The sequence below is a fragment of the Lipotes vexillifer genome, unplaced genomic scaffold, assembly GCF_000442215.2.
Source record: "Lipotes vexillifer unplaced genomic scaffold, Lipotes_vexillifer_v1.1 scaffold520, whole genome shotgun sequence".
Classification (NCBI taxonomy): Eukaryota; Metazoa; Chordata; class Mammalia; order Artiodactyla; family Lipotidae; genus Lipotes; species Lipotes vexillifer.
In genome coordinates, this window is record NW_006784004.1 from 448,089 (window position 1) to 449,566 (window position 1,478).

The 1,478-nt window shown below is 37.4% G+C and overlaps 1 protein-coding gene across 2 annotated transcripts in view; it reads right to left on the reverse strand.

Annotated features, from left to right (window-relative positions):
• MYPN (myopalladin) overlaps positions 1–1,478 on the reverse strand; it is an 82,394-nt gene that overhangs the window by 80,016 nt on the left and 900 nt on the right. The window contains exon 2 of one of the 2 annotated variants that reach the window (XM_007456470.1): positions 1,456–1,478. This exon is cut by the window's right edge and continues 254 nt beyond it. The exons of the other annotated variant lie outside the window; for it this stretch is intronic. Coding sequence (XP_007456532.1) covers positions 1,456–1,478 — 23 coding nt within the window. The remainder of the gene's footprint in view (positions 1–1,455) is intronic. 2 annotated transcript variants of the gene reach the window in all.

The following is a 1,478-nucleotide window of genomic DNA, read 5'->3' on the forward strand; positions in this document are numbered from 1 at the left end:
TTTTTTTTTTTTTTGCGGTATGTGGGCCTCTCACTGTTGTGGCCTCTCCCATTGCGGAGCACAGGCTCCGGACGTGCAGGGTTAGTGGCCATGGCTCACGGGCCCAGCCGCTCCACGTCATGTGGGATTCTCCCGGACCGGGACACGAACCTGTGTACCCTGTATCGGCAGGCAGACTCTCAACCACTGCGCCACCAGGGAAGCCCTCCCTATAGTATATTGAATAGATATAAACTTTGTTTATTATGATCAAATCAGAAGCTTCACTATACCTTTTGTTAAGGAACTTTGAATTTACACAGGCAAAATGAAAAAGACTATTGAGGAAAACTTTAAAATAATCCAGACTGAAAGCACTATTACTGAGGATGTAAGAGGGCACAAGAATAACTGAGTTATATGGATAGGTTATTTTCATTACTGCATTAATCTAGGTCTTCAATGTACGGGGTTGTTTGCTCTCTTACCTGTGCTGAAATTAACCTCAAGACTGCTTAATTGTGTTTCTGCATTTTCTATTTAAGTAGGTGCTCCAACGATTTCTTTTTATTTTAAGAGAGGATCTTCCCCCACTATCCCTTTCAGATCTTGATGCATAATCAATATAAGTGCTGCTAAGTCTTAAATCGGGACAGGAAAAAGTAAAACCTCCATTTCATTTAGCACAAAGATGTGCTACAATTTGATTTTCCAAAGGGAAATGTCTACACACACTGTAAGTGAACATATTCTGCTTCCTTGCAAACTGTTCCATGATAAGCCTGGTATCCTACCTTTCACCCAGGTATAGAACACTGAGGTGGAAGGAGACCCATACTGAAAGACCCATACTGAAAGATAAACTAGAGTTGGTTGGGCAGTGGAATTAGGAATCAATAGGAAGAATTAAAATTGGTTTAAAATGCAAAAAAAAAAAAAGTTACGGAATAAAGAGACAAAGAATTTCTGAATAGCAGTAATCTTTCATTTTTACTGTAGCATTTTCAAATACAGATAGTGAACAAAATTTTTTGAGCTCTTTGAAAAAAAGTTGCATATAAATATTTTAAATAAATGGTATTCAGCAACTGTGGGTACCTTGTTTACAGTATATCAACCTTGTATTCCAGATTCTAGTTTTTTAAAATTGGTTTCTGCTCCCAAGTAATGTAGCCCCTACCCTGCATATCATCTTAGTAATTGTATAAACATTACACCACAAACCTACTAGCTTAGATTTTACCAGAGTTTACTGGTACAAAGAATACTTTTTAAAACTTAAAAAATATATCCAACATAGTTAAAAACAAATTTCATAAGTGACAAGTAAACACAAGTTTACATGTCTTAGGCTTTCCCCATAAAGTTGAGTGGCCCATCTCACACATGTGTTTATTGTGGTTTGAACATGATCTTGTGCTTGCCTTCAGCTGTTTTCTTAATTTAGTCACTCAGTTATAGAAACAGTTTACTCACATTGGGGTGATCCACAGGAATGC